The sequence below is a fragment of the Nyctibius grandis genome, chromosome 26, assembly GCF_013368605.1.
Source record: "Nyctibius grandis isolate bNycGra1 chromosome 26, bNycGra1.pri, whole genome shotgun sequence".
Classification (NCBI taxonomy): Eukaryota; Metazoa; Chordata; class Aves; order Nyctibiiformes; family Nyctibiidae; genus Nyctibius; species Nyctibius grandis.
The window spans coordinates 4,869,044-4,891,321 of record NC_090683.1 but is presented as its reverse complement, the minus strand read 5'-3'; the positions used below and the strand labels follow the sequence as shown (position 1 = coordinate 4,891,321).

At 56.5% G+C, this 22,278-nt stretch overlaps 1 protein-coding gene across 2 annotated transcripts; it reads right to left on the bottom strand.

Moving 5' to 3' along the window:
• Nucleotides 1-7,383: 7,383 nt before the first annotated feature.
• On the bottom strand, nt 7,384-11,548 carry PHB1 (prohibitin 1). Of its 2 annotated transcripts, none has more exons than XM_068418624.1 (7): nt 11,507-11,548; nt 10,840-10,965; nt 10,279-10,440; nt 9,773-9,915; nt 9,514-9,630; nt 8,900-8,995; nt 7,384-8,568 (listed from the first exon to the last, which is right to left on the bottom strand). In XM_068418624.1, the coding sequence occupies exons 2-7, from the start codon at nt 10,925-10,927 to the stop codon at nt 8,356-8,358; spliced, it is 819 nt and encodes a 272-aa protein (XP_068274725.1). In that variant the 5' UTR covers nt 10,928-10,965; nt 11,507-11,548; the 3' UTR covers nt 7,384-8,355. The 2 variants fall into 2 exon arrangements, with proteins under 2 accessions (XP_068274725.1, XP_068274726.1); XM_068418625.1 differs by lacking the exon at nt 11,507-11,548 and adding an exon at nt 11,466-11,484.
• Nucleotides 11,549-22,278: the final 10,730 nt, after the last annotated feature.

Genomic DNA, 22,278 nt, shown 5'->3' with positions numbered 1-22,278 from the left:
CAGATCTTTTTTCTGCTAAGCAGCTTAGGACCTTTCAGGGTGAAAAGTATAATAAAAGTATGAGAATTTGCTGGGCCAGGGGCTGCAGACACAGGAGAACAGTGTGTTACCCACCTCTGTTTTTTCTAGAGGACTAGATGTTCTAGACTTGCTGAGAAAGCAAATTTAATGAGTAAGAGTATTGTTGAGATGCAGCTCTGTGGGGTAACCACTAGCACCAGGTACAGAATAGTGTGGGGGAAAATCAAACAGGTGAACTCTTAATCAGCAGTTAATTTTCCTGTGGCATGGGCAGGCTTCTTGGGTTTGCAAAGCTGGGTGTTCCTGGGCAATCCCTGAGCCATCTGCTCTGGTTATTTTATATGGCTTTCCGGCAGCAAGCCAGGGCTGGAATCCTCTAGTAAGGGAGATGCCTGCCCAGTCCGGGGCCTGCAGACCCACGTGAGCTGTGCTGCTGCGAGATGGGGCCCAGTTTACAGGAGTTCTTGGCTTTGCCCAGGCAGCGATGGCTCTGTGCTTCATCCGGACTCCTGCTGTGATGATTTCTTGTGATGATTTCTCAGAAAACTCGGCAGCCAGCAAACCAGCCCTTCTAGGCCTCTTTCTTCCCACAGCCAACAGGGAGATGGGCCCCTTTCCTGCTGTCCTACCTGCTTCCTCCCACGGTGACTGTTGGTGGCTTGTTGGTACTGGCACTAAGCTGGGCCAGGTGGAACAGCACTAGCCCTTCTCTGCATGCTTGGTGCTTTGCTGAGGCCTCCACATCGTAACAGTTCTGTTTTGGGAACAGCCTGAACTGGGCATGACTTGACACTGAGGACCTTGTGAGAGTGCAGTTGCAACTGGGACTCTTTGTCCTTCCCCAAGGGAGAAAGGCCCTTGGAACTAGGTGCTGCTTCAGGACGCTGCAGAGAACAGGCCCTGCCCCACTAGGAAAACAAGCCAAGGGTGAGAAAAACTGAGGCACAAGCAGGGCACTGACACCTTGCTGCCCCAGTCTGCAACCCAACCAGCTGACTCTCAGATTAATGCTTTATCTTTTAGGTATCCTGCTATGTCCTGTAGGATCCAGGATCCTCTCAAGCAATGGGAAAGGAAGCAAAAGGAAAACAAAGGGTTTTTCCTGCTAGCTCTTGTCACAGGAAGCCCTGCACTGTCTGAGGGAACCACCACCACCGAGTGCAGAGGTGCTGGGCTTTGAGACTCTACAGAGCAAAGTAGAAGTTCAAGCAGAGGAAATTCCTGTTCCCATACTCTCTTCTCCTTTACTAGTTCAGTATAAGGCCACAATTAAAGATTAACTGTCTCTAAATAATATTGCAGAGCTAACACCCACCACCATGTCCTTGTGCCTGAGATTAGACCTTCAGAGCAGCAGGGCACAGGCAGCACTGACATGCAATAAACACCTGAGAAGCAGAACTCCAGACTGAGGCACCCACTGGTGGTACCAGTAGCTTTAACTCTGCCCTTCTGAGAAGACACACTCGGCCCCCCTGACAAGTATGTTAATGCTGCAGTTCAAGCACCCAGGTGCTGAGGGGCAGCTCTGCAGGGACCCAGCATGGCCAGCTGGTTTCACCATGGTTTTACAGGGCCTTGTGCATTAAGGGCTTGAACTCAGCCTGGGCAGGGCAGCAGTGACAGCCTTGTACAATGCAGAAAAGCCTGGCAGATCCGTGTGTGGGTTGTAAGCTTTCTTTGGAGTACGGTGGGCAGGGTGGTAACATGACTGTATTATCAGAGCCATCAGCCTCTGTATAAAAATCATGCCACAAAAAAATAAAGTTCTCTTTGTGGAGCCTTGGTTTTGTGCTTTTTTTTTTTTGTAATAAAATAAAATACAGATTCTGGGATACGGTAGTTGGACAAGGGCAAGATGGGAGGGGGGGAAACTCACAGAACTGGGCTTTTGCTCTTTTAGTGTCTGTTTAATCAGCTTTGGTGTTACACTGTAATCTCAGGTGGTCTCCCCAGCAGACTGCCTGCATAAGGGAAGTTGTAAGGTTTGTGCTGGGGTAATGTAACTGTTAAATGGAAACATTACCATAGCAGGCTGTGGGAGATGATATTTCTGTTCCTGCCTTAAGAGCACTTCTGCTCAGATCAGCATCAGCCCCTACCAAAGCAGTGCTAGTAGGGTCCGTGTACCTTGTCTAGTGAGGAACAAACTGGTTTAACGAGAGTCCTTTCCATTCACACCCAATCTTCCAGCCTAGCTTTTTGTGTAGAAACATTCCTCTGGGTTTGAAAAGCTCCCATGAAACGCTGTGCTTGGGAGGAAGATGCTGTAAGCAACAGAAACAAAACCTCAGCAGGGCTGTATTCACCAGCTTTGCAGAATGGGCACTGCAAGACTTATACCCATGAAAGTCATGTTTGAATTAATGTCTCTGGGATAGACTCACCTTGTTCAGGCTTAACCCCTGCTTCCTTCCTGTTCTTGCCTCTCTTGAATATTTTTAACCTACTGCTTCAGAGGCGTCCTGCACGCGCTCTGTCCTAGCTTCCTCCTGCCCTTCCTGCCTTGCTATCCCTACCAGCGTGGGGGACGCAAACATGTCTTGCAACTAGCATCTTCCACTGACTCCACCTTCTGCACTGCCCTCCTGCAGCTCAGTTTGGCATGCAATTTCCCATGCTCATGCACAGCTTTGGCTTGTCAGAGATCAAGGATAACTCCCTGCAGGTTTCTGACTCAGTCCAGATCAGCATCGTGTGCAGATCTAGTGTGGGGAACCCCAAATGCTGTTTTTACAGCAGCAGTTGAGCTCAGCCTCCCATGGGAGCTTCCCAGGCTCTCTAGTTCCTCTCCTTTCTGGCGGTGTGTTCAGCAAGAACTGGACGCCTGCTCCACCAGGTCCTTTTCCCTTAGATTTGTTCTTTTACTGCTTTCTGTCAGTGGGGAAAGTGAACCCAGCATGGCTGTGGGTGGGTACGTGGTTAAAAGCAGCATCCACTGTATTTTCCTGAAGACATCAGGTGCTTCTCTGAAAGTTTGTTCTGTATCCACCAGCTAGAGTATACCTTATGTCCCCCACCACTCACCCTGACACCTCTCTACCTCTGACAGTCGTCTCCTGCTTCACCAAGTAGAAAACCAAAGCACAAAAAGTCAAGTCATCCCTAAATAAACCTGACCGACCTCCGAGAGTTACACTAGTGTAAGTCAGGACTCGCTGGACTGAAGTCAGCTCCATCCTGCTGATGGAAAACAGGCATATGAGGAACGTCTCAGGCCCCAGCACTGACTAGTGCCAGGCAAGGAATAATTAAACCAAATTTGGCCCTATGAATTGCTCCCCATCTCCCAGCCAAGCCGAGCTCTGGCCTGGCTTAGGACATTATTTCCTACCCGCTTCCACAAGTACTTTCTCCCCCCACATCCTCTGTGTTTCAGGACAGAGGCATTTTCTGCTAGATCCACTTGGATGTAAACAGCACAAAGGAAGCAATAAGGAAACTCCTCCCTATCCCTTGCTCTAACCACTTCAGACACGCTGCCAGCTTGCTGCAGGGTATAAATTATCGCAAACTCGGGGAGCTCCCTTACCTGGAGAGGCTTCGGCTCCGGTGCATCAGCGACTGTCAGGGAGCAGATGCCCATTTCAGTGCAGTAGCCATGCTGCAAATTAGCACTGCTCTAGAGTGCCTGTCCACGTGGTTGCTTTTGGTCTCTTCACAAGTCAGGTAGGCTGGTTATCTATTAAATAGGGAGAGAGCGCGCGCAAGAGAGGGTGAACACACAGAGGAAATCAGGCAGTTTCCTGTTTGTTTATCATGAACAAAAGCTTGTTTGGCTGGTCTGAATGTTGCTAGCAGGCTGGCCCAGCTGCTGTGGGTGGTGCAGAGCTGAGCTCTTCCACTAGCATGAAAGGAAGGAGAAGTAAGGCAAAGTCTCCCAGAAAAAGAAAAAACAAAACCAAACCTCTCTGGAGTTTTGCAGCCAAGGCAGAGCAGTGGGCAGGGAGATTTCACCTTGGTTTGTAGGGGTGTGATGTGTGAAGGTGGCAACGAACTGCTGCTTTTTGGTCTCAAGTGGGAGATATGTTCTGGAGGCAGAGAGGGCTGCAGTCCCCCTCATACAGGGCCCTTCAGTGGACCCAGCAGGTCTTGTTGCCCATTACCAGCAGACTTTGCCCAAAACCTGGTCCTGGTAGCTTCGTTTTTGGGCTGTATTCAGAGAATACAAGTTATGAGTCTGTGCTGCCAATACTCTAATCACTGGAGCCACAAAGCTACAGGGCTTCAGATTAAAAAATTGCCATGCTCTTACCAATGCTGGGCTCTCCAGTATGAATTCATCATCCTAACGTTCTGGACCTGAGGAAGCAATGCCGTTTTTCTAATGAGATGAAACAACTTGCACCTCTGAAGTCACGCCGAGACATTTCTGTTGTTCCTGTCCACTGTGAATTAGTAATAAACCAGGGATGGCCTTTGGCGGGTGGGAAAGGAGGAATCCTCAAAGGGCTGCAAGGAGACACGCTGCAAAGCCAAGCCACCCTGGGACCAGGGTTAGAAAGAGAGAGACAGGCATTTGCACCTTTCAGTGTGCTGCCTTAGGAGTAGGAATTAAAACCTGGAGCTGCTCAGAGCAGAATGGGCATCAGAGGCTTACCAGGAGAGCCTGGCACAGGGGCTAAACCCTCGTACCAGCCTGCCCCAGTGGTATTGTGTGTCAGCCAGCTCTCCTGCCAGGCTGTGCTTTTTCTTCCTTACCCTGAGACTGTGCTGTTGTGTTTGCCCTTGTCCACCTCCACTCCTTGCGTCCTCTGCCCAGAGCAGGGTGACCTCCCCACTCACCTGTCCCCACGGGACACCCTTAGGCCCCCGCCATCCTTCCCATGCAGAGAGCAGCATTGCTGCTGCCATCTGGTGGGCGAGCAGCCTGGCTGCTGGCCTCGCCGCTCCTCAGCTTGCCTTCATCCTGCCTTCTGAAGGAGGTGACCTCTTCCCAAGGTCCTTCCTGCCTAACGCGGCCTGTCACGATTAGCAGCAAAGCTACAGCCTCCATCACTCACCCACGAAACACCCCCAGCCCCAAGACTTTGGTGCTAAATGTAACAATTTGTTGGAAAATGGAAAGATCCAGGAGTACCTGGTGTGATGTCGGTGGAGGTGAGCTGTGGGGAGGGAGAGCCTGACAGAAGGGCACTTGATTCTGACTAGTGAACACCCAGGCAGAGGTCTGGAGAAGCGTCGTTCTCCGAGTAAATTTTTGGGCCATTTTAGCTGGGTTGCTTAAGGAAGTGTGTGCTTTCTTCAGCCCAGTAACACATCCAACCTTGCTGGGGAAGCACTGGCTTTAGGCAATCATGCTGTCCTTCCTCCCAAGAAAACCAATTTCAAACTAATTTGATGGTGGATTAAAAGTCAAATATACTAAATTCAAAGTGTTTTGTGCAAATAGGTGGCAAAAATAAAGAAAAACTGCCCACAGAAAGCACTCCCCTCCCCAAAGCAAAAGTTTTAGCATGGCTGCAATCCCCAGTAAAGGGCAGGCCAGCAGGTGACAGGCTCATAAGCAGCTGGTTTACACAGGGTCTCTGGGAGGGCAGACCAGGACCTGCACAACAGAACTCCTCTCTGCCCTCAGTACAAAGCCACGTGCCTTGACCCTTTCTTGTTTCTCCACCCCAGGTTGCGCTCTACTTTGACGAGCAAGTTTTTGTTCCTGGATTATTAAGAGCAACAAGGTTAGAAATGCCAAACAGAGAGGGTGGGGACGCCTTGTTTGTTCGCGCAGCGAGGGCAGCCTGCCTTCATGTTACCCAAGCCCGAAGCTCTTTCTGTTGCCCTGACAAGTAGAGCACTGAGAGCGAGTGCTCACACCCTGCTGACACCTCCCAAACGCTGCGAGGGAAGGGCCAGCGTCCTGGGAAGCGGAGCTCAGCCTTCGACTCTCCAGTCCAGCCTTGGCCAGGAATGCCAGGCAGGCCAGGCCTTGACTACACAATCTTGACTTTCTGTTTTGTTTTTATAGCAAGGAGTCTGCCAGCACCCGAGAAGTTTGGCAGAGGATGCCAGGCACTGCTTGCTCACTCTTTCCTCACCCAGTATCCCTGTGCAGCCCACACAAAACCACGTCCTGATTTTAGGGTCACCGTTCCCATCTGGAGCCAGATAGCACGATGGTGCACACAGTCTACAAGGCTATAAACACAATATAAACAAGGGGTTCAGCTAGCACACACCGAGACAGCTACAGGTTCAAGAGCAGCTTTGAAGTCTCCTGAGTTCATGGCAGTTTTAAGCATTAAGTGAGGCAGAGCGAGGGTAAAGGAGCAGTTAACAGCCAGGGAACATTTGTAAAAAGAATTACACCCAAAAGCAAAGGAAACGGTGATTAATCAGACCCAGGGGCCACTGTTAGAGCCTCAGACACCTCCTCCAAAGAGGCTAACAGCAAAAGCAGCAGGAAACACTCCACACTCCACTGAAAATGCAGAACTGGAGGGAGAGGTAATGCAGAGCCCCAGGAGCTGAGAAGGGATGTCAGACACACTGTTTTGAGCCCAACACCTGGTGCATGAAACCAACGGAGAGAAACGCAGGAAACGCTAAGGGGGCTTTAAAAGGAGCCTTGGGAGAAAAGTGGAAGCTTCCTTGGAAGTGTCTGAAGCAGTAAACCAGAAGAATAAAAACAAGAGCCCTGGAGAGGGAAGAGGTCTGGAAGTTATTTGGGAGTTATGGACCCGACTGCTCAGCTGCTTAAAATATTTTGCAAGCTCAGGCACCTCATCACTGCAAGAGCATACCCAGCCCAGCAGAAAAGGCAGGCAGGTCTTCCCATCCTGCCAGAGGCGAGGGCAGCAGCCCCAGGGGGCTGTATGATGATGCAATGAGCCCACCATTCACAGAAGCTTTCCCAAGGGCTCAACATCCTCAGGGTAGCAATGGCACCCACCTACGACTGCGTTGCTCAGGGATAACGGACATGGTACGAGCACCCCACTTGCAGGATGGGGGTAACGGTGTGCCAGGCTGGTACCATGCCTCCTGACAGCCACTGACGGGTTTGAAGTTCACTGTAGGCTGTACCTGGTACAATACATCCCAGTTTTCTTTCCAACAGCACAGTGTTGCATCAAAAGAGCACCCTGGAAAACGTATGCACATGCAGTAAACAACAGCCTGAACGGTGCAAAGAAAGCAATTAAAAGCCCTTGCAATAACCTCAAGATACTCTCAGCCTTACCTTGTTGCAGGAATTCAGCCTAAGAATGATATTTCAAGCTTTTGTCAGGAGCAAGACCTGTCTGCCTGTGTTAAGTGACTTTTATCCAAATAATCTAGCACAATCCTGAGGTGTCTTGCTCCACTGACCTAACCTTCATTCCTCTGAGGTATCAAAAAAGAAAAAAAACAAACCCACACCACTACACTTGGGACCGTGACATTTATTGAAGGCTGGTTATACAATCTCAAACCCATCACATCCCTCCTCACAATTCAGGTTCCCTAAATAAAAAGAGCATTGATGTAACAGAGAATTCTGCCCACCTCTGACTGCCTGAGCCACAGAGCACCGAGTCATCCCCTCTTTGTCCCAGGTGCCGTTTGCAATAGGCCAACTGTCACTTTTACTGACCTTGGTGAAAGAACCAACAGTGCACAACAGGGCAAGCGGCAGCAAACAGATCAGTGTGTGGTGGCGGGGGGAGAAGTGGAGATGTCCATTGCCAGCATGTACATGAGAAGCATTTCCTGCAGAGGAAGTATCTTCTCCTCCACGCTTGAAATTTATCTACTGCATAAAGTGAATCTCTGCTATTCTCACCCCCAGCCACAATCCACTCGATCTGTGCCTCCAGCTATCCGTGCTACGGTTCACACAGGCACAGCAGAGCCACTGCCCTAACAGCAGAGATGTCCTCTTACTCTCAGGTGACACCTGAAAAAAAGACTGTCTTGAGCAAGCCCTGAGTGTCCCTCTTCCATAGTCCAGGACCTGCAAGTCTGTAAGAACCCTGGCTCAGCCAGCCTAAAGGCACTGAAGCATCGCTGTGAAACTGGATGGATACAGCACTCTTGTGGTCAGGGAGTCACCCGGGCTACTTGTTCAACCCAGGAGTGAACAGATGAGAACTCTGCTCCTGTTGCTCAAACTGCCTGGAAAGGGGCAATTCTCAAACCTAGCTTAATGGTCAGCAGAGCCACTGCTCTGACTGTACGTGGGAGGAATGCAGGTTTGGTGTCAAGAGTGTTCAGTTTGATTTGATTAAGAATTCAAAATGGGTTGAATTTTAATTTCCTCTGCTTTTACCAATGAGGAAATTACAAAGATTCTTTTGGAAAGGGATGATCTGGTAGGTAGAGGTGATCAGGCTAGTTATGGCTGCCGAGCCAGGCTCACTGCGGTAGCTGGAGGAGCACAGACTGTCCAGAGGGCAGGTAGGTGATGTTGCGGGACCTTGAGAGCTGGTAAGCGATGTCTTCAGCTGCCTCCAGCTTGCGCAGCTCAATCAAGCCATCGCCTGCAGTGGCCAGCGAGTTGGCAATCAGCTCAGCTGCTTTCGAGTCTCCCTCAGCAGAGATGACAGCTGCTTTCTTCTGCTGCTCAGCCTGAAAGTAAACAGATGAGAAGGGGAATAAGCAACAGAGAAAACAAGAGCAAGAGAGAAGGAAGATGCTATTGTCATGTTTAAAACAGATTCCCACTTCACCACCCTACTGTTCTCTTCCTCAGTAGAAGAGCTAAGACAGAAGGTGATTTTATTTTAAAGCCATATTCTGTTAAGACTGTTTTTCTGCCTACTGTGGAAAAAAGGTTGAAAAATCACACTAAGTGACATTTGTCATTCAACCTGCTCAGTCTCCTGGACAGTTCACTGCAGGCTAAAGCGGGAAGGAAACGGCAGGATCCATTTCCAAGTTTCTCAGGAGGACAAGGTACCTTTTCCACAATGAATCTGGCTCGCTCTGCTTCTTGCTGGGCCACTTGCTTCATTTCCACCGCCTCCGTGAACTCCTTGCCAAAGGTCAGATGGGTCTGCAGGGCAGAAATCAAGCAAAGTCCACAATGCTGACAGTGTACAGCAGCACTGCTGCGACCCACGCAGCTCCCACGGGGGAGGCAGCCTGCCTGTGTCAGTGAAACTAGAATAGAGATGGAAAGCCAGTACGCCTAAAAGAACAGGACTAGGACCCTGTGTCTCAGGGTGCTTGTGGAACAGCAGCTTCTCTAGAGCAATGCGCAGCCTGACCCATCACCCACAGCAGCGTTTGCTCTTCATTTTAACTAGAAAAGCCCTGCAACAGCGAAGTCTGTCGATAAGCCAGCGCAGTGGAGCCTTCAAGGGCTTGCTCAAGGTCACAGGCCAGCGACAACACCAGAGGTACCAACGTGAGCTGTAACCGCTACATCACACGCGACTGCAGACAGACAGACATAGTCCACATGTCCAAACTTCCAGCCCACCCTTCTCTGGCCATCCACAGAGTCTCTTCTCCACTGCTCTTATTTGGGCACACTCCAAAGAGAAAAACTGGAAAAGGGAGAACTCTTACCAAGGACACATCATCCAGAATGAGCCCGAAGGTTGCTGCTCTCTCTGTGAGGTCTTCGCTCACTTGCCTTGAGACCAGCTCTCTCTGAGTGATCAATTCTCCAGCATCGAAGCGAGCCTGAAGTCAGGATGGACAACAGTGAGAAGAAAGCTCCAAGAAGTGGCAGATTCTCCGTGCCCTGCCTGCCTTTGCACCCATGAGCCCCAAAGAGGAAAGAAGGATGAGGGGCAGAGCCCAGCAGCTCTCACGCTGTCCTTACCACCACAGACTTGAGGATTTCGGTTGTGATCGAGGGCAGGACACGCTCATCGTAGTCCTCTCCGATACTGGTAAAAATCCGCGGTAACTGGGCAGTCACTGGTCTGAACAGGATACGCAACGTGATGTTCACGTTCTGTAGGTCTGTAGGAATAAAGTCGTGAGTTTAGTGGCAAACCACAGGGACAGGAGATACCCTGAAGCTGTCCTCTCCAGGGCAACTAAACATCCTTTCACCCTGGGATCCAAATCCTCCTGACAGATATGATTGAGGCTTCAGTTCGTTTGCGATGCAGGGAATTCCTTGCCCTGCTGTAAAGGCAGAGACTTTGTGTTTAAAGGGATGACTTACGGGACTGAAGGAAGGGTCCCTTCATCTGTTCCATAACCAATCAAACCATTCCTGACTCTGTGCCAAACTGGCCTGGGGACATGTGGAATCTCCACGTCCAGAAAAAAAGTCATCAGAGCAGCTGGTTCTCTTACAGTTGCCGGGTCCAAACTCACCTTTACTGCCAGTGATCACAGGAATGTTACGGGGGCGAGAGCGGCAGTCGAAAATGATGGGCTTCTGTACCCAGGGGATGAGGAAGTGGGTGCCTTCTCCTACCACGACGTCCTGGACCCCGCGGAACCGGTCAAAGATGACAGCTCTGTGGCCCGCATCAACTAGAGAAGAAAACAGCACATCAAGCATGGTTTCACTATTGCCACCCGTTGTACCTGCTCGTCACCAAAACCCTCTCCACGGAAACGGTCTGTCAGGGAGTTAAAGCCTTTTGCTAGAGGAAATTAATTAGATCATTGGGAGCAGCAAGGCAAAGAGAAGATGCAGCCATGACTCCTGGCCTGCGTCTGGTCGCAAAGGCAGCAGCTAAGTGACAGCTTTCTACAGGAAGGACCTCGCAATCCCCTTGCTTGTGCAACTCACAAGGTATAAAACCGCCCAGCAAGGCTTCATGTCTATTCTCCCCCAATGCCATTAGCAATAAAAGCACAGAGCAGCCAAAGTACTGACACAAAAAAAAGATAAAAAGTGAACTAAAACACTCAGCTTCTCCCACTCACCGTTGTAAAGAGCAGAATTGACAACTCCACCTGCGACAGCCAACCCCAGGCCGAGCTTCCCAAGGCTCTCAAACACCTTCGCAGCCATTTCACACGTCCAGTTCCAGCCCCTTTAAAAAGTCCCTCCTGCAAAAAAAACACGAGCTTGTTAAAACAAGAGGGCTGGGGGGTCCTGGGTGCGGGTGCCTACGGAGCCGAGGATTAGCCCCCCTCCAAAAAAACCCGACCTGCAGGGCTGGCGTACCCCCCAGCACCTCCTTCCCTCCCCTCAACAGCCACCTCAGCCCTCACGCCTCTCCCCCTCCCGGGCTCAGAGCCTGAGGCCCCGCAGCACCCCGCCTGTGTGGGCACCCCCACCCCAGCACCCCCCCGCAGTCCCAGGCCGCCTCCCCGGACTCGCCCCCGCATCACGGCTTCCCCCAGCGCCTCTGTGCTACCCCTCTGCGGGCCCTCCGGACCCCGAACCCGGCCCAGCCGCCTCCCGCAGCCCGGCTCACCCCCCTCCCCGCGCCAGGCCTCCGCCTCCCTCTCCCCGCTCCCTCCCAGGCCGCTTGCCCCCAGGACAGGCGGTCCCGGGAGCCAAGGCCCCGCTCGCTCCCGGCCCCGGCCCCGGCCCCACGACCCACCGCGCCCTCCGGCCCCACTCCCCTCCCGCACCGCCCCTGACCTCCACATGAAGCCGCGGCCGCCCCCCGCCCCAGCGCGCCTGCGCGCCGCGCCAAGACGCCCGCTCCTCATTGGCCCCGCGCCTCCCCGCGGCATTCTGGGACATGTAGTTCTCCGTGTCCCTCCCCGCTCCCGGCGAGCCCCGCGGCGGCCCGCTGGCTGAGCAAGGCCGCTTCCCATTGGCTGCGGCTGCGCGCAGGGCCTCTTGGGAGCTGTAGTCATGGCGGGGGGAAGGCGGGCGGCGGGGCGGCGGCGCAGCGGGGCGGTGTGGGCCTGGGCCGGGGGCCGGCAGGGGCCGGAGCTGCTGCCGGAGCACCCGGGCGGGCGGGCCGGCGTGTGCCCGCCGCGCTCCGTCACGGGGGAACACGCGCCTGTAGTGCCCTTGCCCGGTCCTGCCGGGGCAGCGGGTCCGGGGGCGGGGCGCGGGGACAGCGGCGGATCGGTGGGGTTTGGCGAAGCGGTGGCAGTGCCAGGGAGGGACCCCGGCCCCGCGGCCGCATCCCCCGCCTGCCCGCGACGCTGCTTCCGGAGCGGGCGGACACCCGTGATGCGCTTTGTCCCCTTTGGCGTGAGAAAGCGGAGAGCCCCCGGGCAGCCCCCAGCGCCGCGGGTGCCGGCGGAGGACAAAGGGCCTTTATTCCCCCGCCGTGAGCCTCCCCCTGGGCCCAGCAGCCCCCCAGGCAGGAGGGCCGGTGCCGCTAGAGGGAAGCAGCACTCTCCCGTCGGTTCCAGGAATCCTGATTAAAAAGGAAAAAAGAGGGGGGAAAAAAAAACCCCAAACCCACTGCCCAGGGAGACCCCGGAGGAGCCGCCTTCCCCGAGGCAGCCCCGTCTTGTCCCCACCGTGCACCCTCCCCGGTGGGGTTTCCCCTCAATGTGACACCGCTGGGCACAGGGGACTTCGTTAACCCCCTGGCTGTGTCCTCCCCGACAGCGTCTCAGGGAGAAAATGGTGCTGAACCCCCTCCTTTGGGGCCCAGCAGATCCCAGGAGCAACCAGGGAGCATCACGTCCCCTCTGCGAGCTCGGAGGGTCCCCTTCCCCCCTGCTCTGCTTCAGGTGGGGAAACTGAGGCACAGAGCTGCTCAGCAACCCAGCAATGGAAGCTCCTGCACCGCAGCCTCCCGGCTGCCTGCGCTGCCCTTTGAGTGGGGTGATGGATGGGGCACTAAAAGTGAGGGCAGGTCCCAGCCAATGTCCCCAAGCCCCCGGTCCTACCTTGCACCCTGCGTGCACCTCCAACCCCATGGGTGCAGCCCAGGGTGGCCACGCTGGAGCACCTCCTGCCTGGGAAGGTCACGCCCCCCTCCCGGGTCCCCTGTGGCATCCCCGGGTCCCCCAGGTCCCCAGCACAGCTGTGAGGACAGATGTGCTGTGGAAGCCCCATCCTGTGTCTGGCAACGCTCCTTCCGAGGCCACAAAAGCTCTTTTGTGCCTCGGCCGCGGTGGGAAGTGGAAGCCGAGGAGGAACAGGATGAGGTGAAGGTGTTCGGTGGCGGCCAGACCTGCCGGGGACCCCCCTGAAGCCCAGCTGAAATGGGGGTGCTCCAGGGAGCCATGGCCAAGCCCTAAAAGATACCCCAAGCGGGACCTGGCCCTCTTTGTGGTCTCTGTTCCCAAAACCCTTAGACACCACACACTGATTCGGGCTCCAGATCCTGGCAACCCCCCACTGCAGCAAGCTGGCAGCGTAAAGCTGAATTTTGTGGGCTCCTGTGCCCACCCCCGGCCACGTGCATCCCTCCAGGGCCAAACCCCAGGAGCATCCGCCTCCGCCTCCAGCCCAGCCGGCAGGATCAGCCCCCACAGCCCAACGCCGTCCCAGTGCAGCCCCCACCAGCCGCTGGGCTTTCCCCCAAGGATGACTTTGCCCCGGGAGGCTTCTATCTACTTGCATCTAATCCAATAACAACATCCTAATTGGTGACAAAGCCACGGCTATAAACACCGAGAGATTTATTCCCTTTTGATGTGAGATTCAGGCAGGGTAAAATTAAATCATTAAACTCGGGATTTATGGAGCCGGGGGCCAGGGTTTTACACCCCCCCCTGCCCTGCATCGCTCCGCACTTCGCAGTTCATAGCAGCCATCGTGGGTGCATTCGCTGCCAGGTTTGTGCAGCCCCCTTCCCTTTTCCTCGCCGTGTAAAACGAGTGTTTCTCATTCATGAAAAAAAAAAAAGGGGGAATAAGGCTCGTGGAAATGGGGATTTTTGGTCCAGGGCCCAGGTTTTAGGGTGGGAGCCCCAGGAGCCGCCGGGTCGGAGCCGGTGACACCCGCGTGGCGAAACCAGAGGAAAATGGGTCCTTTGTGCGGGGAATATCTGGGGGGTGATTCAGCCAGGGCTGACGCCGGCGGCACGGGCTGACACGCTGCTCGGCGGCGTGTGGGGACCCAACGTGTCTCCCCGCCGCCCGCTGAGACCATCCCCAGTTTCATGGGCTGGGGGATGCGGCACAAACCCTCGGTGGCCGGTGACTTGCTGGGCTGGGGATGGAGGCGAGGGGCTGAGCAGCCCTGAAGCAGCCAGGAGCATCCTGTGCCCCAGGGAACGAGGCAAAGGTGGCTGTGGAGGTGCACCCTGAACCAGCGCCGGGCTGAGACCCCGTTGTTGGGCGGTGAAGGCAGCGGCCGCTCTCCCCTCACTTGAGTCTTTTAACGAGGCTGCCGCTGTCCACCCCATTTCGGGGAGACATTCCTCCATGGGGCAAAGAAACAGCGGCTTCAAGAAGCGGCTCATTGTCCTCAGGCGGCGCGGCCGGGGCTGGGCAGCCTGGCCCAGCTCCGGCCACCGTGGCACGGGAACAAAAAGCCTCCTCTTCTCCAGCCCTTCGCAACCGGGCGTCCCCGGCCAGCGCTGCCCCTGAAAAATTTATGGCATGAAGTTTGCAAACTGCAGAGAATCCGAGCGGCCGGTGACCCCGGGGATGCGGGCCCGTGATGGCAGGCGTCAATCCACGGGGATGCGGCGGCAGAGCCACCCGAGCGGAGAGCAGCTTTTGGCAGAAATGAGGTTTTTCCAACCCCAAACCATGGGTTTGGGTCACACAGCCCCGTTCCCACCTGCCAAACCCTGCGCGGAGGTCCCAGCCCGAGCCCCGGCGGCTCCAGCCCCGCGCCCGGCACGTAACCCAGTTAGTCTCAATGAGCATTTAAATTAAATTAGTTAAACTACATTAAACCCCTGCGAGGACACGGTTCAGAGTGGAAACAGCCTTAATGTGATTTCAGCTGACTTCCCTGCCACGATTTGCAAGTCAGAGAAATCGAATTAAGGCTGTTTTCATTCTGAACTCTGTCCACACAGGCCTGTAATGCAGTTTAATTAATCTGCTTTAAAATTGAGTCTGTCTTTCATTCGAGCAACCTCACCTCACTCACCCCAGAGAAGCAAAACCCCCAGACAGGCAGCAGGGCCGGACTGGGACCCTCAGGCAGGCGCTGGGCTTGGCCATAGATTTGAGGATGGAAAGTCCTGAAGGATTTAGAGAAAACCAGAATTATTCCTAATCCCATCAGGGAATAATTTGGGGTTGAGCTCTGTGTGGCAGCGAGCTGCAGCCGCCCGCGCTGGGCTCCCCAACGCCCGGCTCCCTGCCGCCCGGGGTCCCAGCAGCACTGCGGGCGCTGCAGCCAGGGTTTCTCGGCTCTCCTCGATGGTTATCGCTGCTTAACAAAGTTTCCTCCTCGGTGGAAGCGAGCAGCCAGCTGAAACCGGCTGCATTAAGCCTCGCACCGCTCCCAGAAAAGCTGTAATGGGTAATTGTCGGCCAGCAGCTCCGAGGAGGCTGGGGCTGGGCCAGGGAAGACCTTGTCCCCCCAAAACCCACAGCCCCTTTATCTTCCCCGCATCCTCCAGCCTCCTCCCACCCCCTTCCCTATCCCCTCCCTCTGGCTTCCAGCAAATTTGCAAAGAAAATGGGGTGTTCTGGCCCCCAGCACCAAACCACGACCCCGGGAGGATCTGGGGGTACCCCCCGTGCTGCGAGGGGGGGGTCTCTCCCATCCTACCTTCACTCCCCTTTTCTCTGCAAAGGTAAAATGGCATCTCCATAAAGGAGCTCCAATTAAAAGGGAGTTAATGACTTAATGAATCATAACAAAATCTGCTTGCATTAGCACGTGAACCGCTGACCCTCTCTGGTTGTGGCTACCAGCTTTTTAATTGCCTGCCTTTTTATTTCCTTCCCAGCAAATTGGCTGCTCGTTAAGTGTGTCAGGGTGAGGTGGGGGGAGCGAGGGGGGCAGGTAAAGCCCAGCCTGGAGGGGGTGAACCCCCCCCCCTGCACCCCATCCCGCACCAGCACTGACCTGAAGCCTGAGCCCCAGCACAAGGAGCTGAGCTACCAGCCCCTGCTCCTTTCCCTGATGATTTGCAGTGCTGCAGAAAATTAAGCCTTAAATTAAATTAAGAATTAAATGGAATTAAGATTTTTGGGGTGCTAGGAGCTGTACAAACCCCCAAAGTTTGTGTGCTGCTGCTGCAGCATCCCTCCCATCCACCTTACAGCCCCCCAGAGCAGGCAGGAGGATTAAAGGGGCTGCACCCTCCTCCTCATTAACTGCTCATTAATTGCCCATCGCATGGGAGCTGCTTTGCTGAGGGGGACGTGGTGTTTCTGTGCCACTGCTTGGGTCTGCTGGAAGGGTGGGAGCAGCCCCTGGACCATTTGTAGAAAAAAAAAGACCAAAATTGACAGTTTTGGGGGGGTGGTGGCCAGGATTTGGTGGGAGTCTCTGCTGTCGGGGTGCCTGCAGGGAGGCAAAACCCTCCTGGTGGTTTTTGCACGGGGTGTCGGGTCTGGGGGGATGTGGTGGTGCTTCCTGGTGGTCCTGGACCGTGACTGCCGTGTCCCACCAGCCTCATCGCTGTCCCCGACTCGGGGCTCCCCAGCCCTGCGGGGGATAGGCTGGGCTCAACACACGCCGCATCCCGCACCGGGACAAATCCTGCCCTCTCCCACTGCCGCCCATCCGCCCTGGGACAATGGCACCTCAGTCTCGCCTCGCCGTGCCCCGTGGCCCCCTCTGCCCCCGGGGGGCTCCGGTGCCCCCCATCCCTCCGGGAACAGCCGGGCTGAGCATCCCGGACCCGCCGGCTGGGCAGCTGTTTCCAGGGGAACTACATGGGGGTCAGGGGGAGGTCTGGGATGTTTTAGTCTTCCTGTAATGTCCTTAATTGCTCGTTTATTTAGTGCAATTAGTCCCAGGTGCTTGCTCTTGTCTGTGTGACCCCGGCGGACGCCTCTCCAGCCTGGCCTGGCTATTCCGAGCTGCCGGATCGATCGGCTCCGCGCGAAGGTTGCCGAATCCCCTCTCGCTGCTGAGCCAAGCAGTGGTGACGTGTGTGCACGTGCACATCCCTTACCCGTGACCTTGTCCTTGGCACCGTCCCCCCCATCCCTGCCAAGGTCAGTTCATCCCCAGCATCCCAACCCGTGCAGGAGGGATGGGGTTGGGGGGGGATGATGTGCTGCAGCCCCCCCAAGATGGGCAGCCCACCCGGAGAAGCGATACCAGCCAAAACTGCGCCGTGCCACGCCAACGTGGTGAGCCAGCCACCGGCCGGGCGATGCCGGGTGCAGGAACCATCTCTGGAGCAGCTCCCTGGAAAAAAAAGCCTCCCCCCATCCCAGAGGAGGCAGGGACGCTGCCGGGGGGAAACAATTCGGCGCTTTGTGGAAGCTGCTGTGAAAAGAAACCACCTCGAAACAGCGGCGGGGTCAGGCAGCCCCAGGCTGCCTTTTGTCCCGCGGGCAGAGCGCTGGGGTGGGGGGACACACAGACCGCAGGGCCCCTTCGCCGGGCGTCAGGGCAGGAACCACCAGTGCTGGCAGTAAGAGCCGAGAGGGGGGCTCGCAGGCTTTGAGGGGGGTTCTCAGGCACTGGGGGAGTTCGCAGGCACTGGGGGGGTTCGCAGGCATCGAGGGGTCACCCAACCCCTGCTCTTTGCCCCCTGGCACAACCTGCCCCACCGCCGGCTCTACCAGCCTGGCCGGGGGGGGGTTGGCAGCTGCCGCAGCCCCCAGCCGAGCGCCCCGTCGCCTCCAGCTCTTCCCTTTAACTCCTCCGGCTTCTAAAAGGCCGGGGGCTTTCTCTGCCAAATGCATCTCCATCGCTCCCCAGGTATTACTTCCCCCATGGCTCTCTCCCAGCGTTTTCATTCCCTGGCACCATTAACAACCGGGAGCTCTTTGAGATTAAACCTTTTTGCTGCCTATTCCTCCATACACCCCAATTTCAATGCACTTTAATTGTCTGCCAATTGATTCCCTAAATTCCCCGCTGACACACGTAATGTTTAATTCGCGGATACTGGGAAAGAGGTGGCTCGGGGACCAAATCCATCCTTAACTCAGCTGCGCTCAGACAGATCACAGAGCGGCGGGGAAAAGATGCTGAGAAAGACAATTCTTTGTGGGGCAGCGGCTGGCGGGGGCAGAGGGGAGGGGGGGTCTGCTGGGGCAGCCCTGGGGGGGGGCAGCCCTATGGGGTCAGCCCCACAGCCCCGCTCCCAGACCCTGCAGCAAAGTTCACGTCGACCGAAAGCTGCTACTGAAACATCCCCAAAGGTGGGAGGGCAAAGACACGGCCTGATCCTGCCCCACAGGGAATGTGCTGAGCTCGGGTGGACCTGGGGGGCTCCGGGGAAGGCATCCCCCCCCTCAGTTCCCACCCACCCCGATTCTCTCAACCACGGGATAACCCCTTGCTGTCCCCGAATCCACCCGTGCATGGCGAGGCCTCATCCTGCCCCGTCCCCCCTTTTGCTTTGTGATGGGCAGAGCTGTGAAGCTGCCCCAGGCGAGGTGGGGGGGGGTGCCCCCAGCCCCCCCGGCATCCCTGCCCCTGTCGGGGGAAACCTTGGCAGCAGCGAGCAGAAATAATGAATCCGACCACGGAACGGAGATGAAAAACCGCTTCAGCTAATGGCTGCCCACGGAGGAGGCTTTGAAGTTTATTGGAGCCAGACCTTGGGGGGCTGCGGGGGTCCCGGGGAGGGAGCGGGGGGGGCTCAGCCCTGGGGAGAGCCTGGATTCACCCGCTCCTCCGGAGACACCGGCTGGACATCACGTCCCTGCTGGGGTCAGCCCTCGCCAGCGTGGCAGGGCCGTGGCAGCAGGGACATGATGGGGACACGTTGGGGACACGCTGGGGACATGCTGGGGACAAACTGCTTGCACGCACCAGTGAGGGATGGGAGCTGGGTCCCCCTGGGTGGGGGTCTCAGCCCAGCACTGGGGAAAAGCCCCCCCAGGACGGACACCTCAAGCTCTGACCCATCCGTGTCCCCGGAGCACCCACTGCCCCATCGCTGCCGAGGAGGGGTCCCTGCAGCACCGGGACAGGGTGGGTGCTCTGGGCGGGGACCCCATCTTGGGGCAGAGCCCCCCGCAGAGGCGTTTTGGGGGGCAGCAAAGCCCAACCTCCATGGGACCAGGCAGTGGCTCCCAGCGCCTGCGGTCTGTTTGCAGGGGAGGAAGCACAAGAGGGAGAGAGAAAGTCACTTTTTCCTGCCAGGATGAAGGACAATGGCCCGTGAAGGTGCTGCAGCACTGGGGGGGAGCAGAAGACCCTGTCCCAAGGAGTCTGCGTGCAGCCAGGACGCAGATGCAGTCCCCCGCTCCCAGGCACCAGCTCTTCCCCACCTCCCGTGCAGCGAAGGGGAAACCCTTAAATCATTTAATTCAATTAAGCCTTGTGGTCGCTGCTGGTGGAATAGCCAGGTCGCAGGGCCCTCTGCTCTCCACCTCCCGAAGCTGAGCCTTCGTTTAGAGCGTTGTCCCGGGTCTGGCGTGAGGGAGGCTGGGGGTGCAGGAGTGGGGTTGGGGAGATGCTGAACACTCAGAAAAGTGGGTCCTGGGGGGCTGGATCCTGCTGGGCTTGGGGGGTTATTAGTGTCCCAGCATCGCCCAGGACCTGTAGCGTGATGGACCTGACCCAGGCGCCAGCAGCCCCCGGGGGGGACCTTCCCCATCTCAAACCACCCCCCCGCTCTTTCCCAGGCCGTCGCTCGCAGGGAAGGAGCTCGGGAGCAGCAGGGTTTCGTGAACAGTGCCGAGTCCAGACCCTCCACCCTCCTCATGTGGGTTTTGGGGCGAGGAGAGACCGGGGCTGAGCCCTCCCTGCTCAAACCGCCTTCACACCTCCGGCAGCAGCTGATCCGCCCGGGACCGCCGGCGGCCACCAAAGCAGAGCCACGCTCCCACCTCCTTGTACCCACAGTAAAAAGGTTTAAACAAAAGCTGCTAAGCAAATAATAAAAGCCAAAAAAAGACTGGAGGGAATTGTTATCCTGATAAGAACTGCCCCCCTCTTTCCCCCCAGCTTCCCCCAAACCTCCCGGCCGGGGGGTCATTTCCCCAGGCGACATCTAGGAAGTCTGCGCTGCACCAGATCCGCTCCCCGGGGCCTCTGAATGGAGGTTTTATGAGGGCTAATAAATATCAAGAGCGTAGCTGTTCAAAACGCCACTTGCCAGCACCTCCTGGGGGGGATTTGGGGGTTCTCCCTGCGAGGGGTCGGCAGCATCTCCCCGAGGTGCGATGCCCGTTGTGGGTTTGTGCCTCCGTAGACACACATAACCCCCCCAGAAGTGACCCTCCTCGCTGCCGCCAGCTCTGCCTTGGGTTAGGGTCCCCTTCCTCCCTCCTGCCCACCCCAAATCCTTCCCCACCGCCCTCCTGCCGCTGTGACGGTGACCCCAGAGCTTGGTGACGCCGATTCGGGCAGCAGCAGCAGCTCTTCCCCACCTGTGTCCCCACCACCCGGAGCAGACGGGGATGGTTGGGGTGACCCAGAGCTCCCTGAGCCCGGTGACACTCAGCTGCCCACCCCAGGGGCTGGCCGAGGTTAGGCTGGGGGGGAACATGTTTCATCCAAGCTGTCACCCCCGCCTGGCCCCAGAGGTGACCCCACACCCTCCTTTTTATGTCTTTTCCCAGGGAAAGCATCCCTGCCCCTGGCAGCTGTCGGAGGCGGGGGGGATGCTCTTTCTAGAGGAGCCAGGAGCAAAGCTGCTGCTTTTCCCCAAATCCCTTCCAGGCTTTGCAGCCTTCGGGAACTCGCAGCAGATCTCCCCAGCCCCCGGCTCTGCCCGGTTCCCCGGGATCACCGTGACGAGGGGCCCTTCCCTGGTGCACGTATGGCCGAGCCCTCTCGAGTTCCTCCGCTTCCAGCCTGGGGACACGTTCCTGGGAGGTTTTTCCCAAGGTTTCCTGTTTTACTGTGACCCCCCAACCACCTCCTCCAGCCCCTGATGGCTGTGGACAAAATGGGACCCTACAAACCTGGGTGGGGGTGAAGGTGGGTCCTGTCCATGGCATTGCAGTAGGGAGGGGGCGACTGCTTGTCCCAAGGAGGACCATGGCTGGAGGAGACGCCTGGGGAAGTTCTTCCCTCCCAGGGAAGGAGCCTGAGCTGTTTTCTGCCCAACAGACGTGGTTGGAGCGGGAGCAAATCGCTGCTCAAAGCGCTTTGGGGCCAAGGGTTTCCGTGCGGAGCGAGCAGAGCTTTCCTCAAAGCTCGGTGCAGACGGAAGTATTGCACAGAGCCCTTTTTTTTTAATTAAATGCAATTGCGGGGGTAAAAAGCACGCAGGGTGGTTTGGCTTAATCTGAATATCCTTTGGAGGTGCTGGAAATGGGATTTCCAGGAGTGCGTTAGCAGGGCTGGGTGCAGCCTCCCCACCCGACCTGGGAGCAGGTCCCCACTCGCGAGGGGTCCCAGCTCCTTCGCAGCAGTCACAGGGATGAGCCGAGCCAGGCGAAGGTGCAGCCAGGGCTGAGTGGTGTGGGCACCATGGGGGGACGACGCACGGTGAAGCAGCATGGGAGGAGCCAGCCCGACAGCTGTGGTGCCAGCTCCCTTTGGCCTCAGCACCGCTTCCCTACCCCGGGTGCCCCAAGGAAACCTCCCACAAGCAGAAGATCAGCCCATAACCCTGGGTTTCCTGGTGAAAACAAGCATGGAAGGAGCAGCTCCTCCCCAGGAGCCTCCTGGGCAGCCCTTTGCTCCAGGTAAACCACTTGTGGAGAAGTTTGGGTCTGGGGCTCAAGTGCCCTGAGCTCACCAGTGGCTTTTCCAAGGGCTTTCCCGTTGGCTTTACAGCCAAGGGCAGGCTTTTGGCATCCTGTGTGCCCTGGAAAACCCTGGCTTGGGGATATAAGTGAAGCTGGGTGTGTGCACAAAGACAAATCCTCCTCCCGAGCTGCCCTGAGCTGTTGTCTGCCTTAAGATCCCTCAGCAAGGGATGGACATGCCTCTTTCTTCCCAGGCAATGATTCAGCCCATCTAAGATATAAATTGTCCCCAGAAGATTCCTGTCCCTCTCCATTGACTGGAAGGAGACCAGAGCAGCTACATTATTCATAGAAGCATCTCAGTCTGATGCCCAGGGCAGAGATGCAGCTTCCAGAGCACACACCAAGCACCCAGCAACCTCGCTGTGGGTTCAAGCCTTGAAAGATCAGTCAGAGACCAAATCCAAGTTCATCTCCTCCCTCCTGGGGCTCTGCCTCCATCAGCATCAACAGGGATGCAATCATCCCACGAGCACCCCTGAGACTGCAAGCAGGGGAAGCAGGATGGGGCCCAAGGAGCTCATCACATGGATTTAACAGGGCAAAGCCTCCAGCATCCAGGCTCTGGGTTGCTGCGAGGGAAGCTCCAGCCCAGAGTTCCTGGAAGGCTGCAGCCTTCTTCCAAGCATCCCTTTGCTGGAAGCCTGCGATGGATGAATGAGCAAACAGGTGAATGAGGCTCCCTGCGAG